The following is a 728-nucleotide window of genomic DNA, read 5'->3' as shown; positions in this document are numbered from 1 at the left end:
TATCCTGATAAGAATATTTTAAACACATACGGCGCACACCTCATGAAAAATACAAATTTCCTGTTTCTTTGGACTCCCCCATCCCTTCAACTTGGACGTTTCCAAGGTGTGTCTGTATAATAAGAAGACATTTCTATTGATTCCCATTCGAAATAAGACACCAAAATTAAACCAACTATTTTATTTTACAATATGAGAGTTGCAAGAGATGGAATGCCTTTAAAAAATCTTTCAAAAGTTTTCCTAATACATAAGTTGTTCTAAAAGGACTACATTGATTAAAAGACGAAGTTGAACGAAATACAGCATACTTTCATGCTTATGAACTACAAGAAAAATTGTAAAAGGTGGGAATCCCTTCCACGCAATTTGTATAGCTATTCCATAATACAGGGGCAAGATATTACTTCTTTTTATGACAATAATTTAAAAAAATAAATAACAGTAAGGAAAAAATAACGAGCGACAGGTGTTTGATGAACTCGGAGCGCAACCGACCTTACCACAAACAACGAACGAACTTCTAAAACCACATCTATTTTCAAGATGTATAAATCATCTCTCCTCCTTCTTTTCACGGTTTTTACTACAGGTAATGTACTGTGACTACTTGCATTTGGTGATAAGCACATATTCAAAGGAAGAGTTGAAAAAGAAGGAATAGAAAGAAACACTAACAATTTGACTCAAAAACGAATACCGAATTGTAAACAAAGCTTATATTTGAG

The 728-nt window shown here is 33.2% G+C and overlaps 1 protein-coding gene across 1 annotated transcript in view; it reads left to right on the top strand.

The window, feature by feature from the left end:
- Positions 1-452: 452 nt before the first annotated feature.
- LOC119593772 overlaps positions 453-728 on the top strand; it is an 8,663-nt gene continuing 8,387 nt past the window's right edge. Inside the window, exon 1 of the mRNA XM_037942793.1 lies at positions 453-592. Within this exon, the coding sequence (XP_037798721.1) occupies positions 547-592 (46 nt within the window). The 5' untranslated portion in view covers positions 453-546. The remainder of the gene's footprint in view (positions 593-728) is intronic.

Source organism: Penaeus monodon, chromosome 32 (assembly GCF_015228065.2).
Source record: "Penaeus monodon isolate SGIC_2016 chromosome 32, NSTDA_Pmon_1, whole genome shotgun sequence".
In the NCBI taxonomy this organism is placed as follows: domain Eukaryota; kingdom Metazoa; phylum Arthropoda; class Malacostraca; order Decapoda; family Penaeidae; genus Penaeus; species Penaeus monodon.
This window is presented reverse-complemented; position numbering and strand designations above follow the sequence as displayed.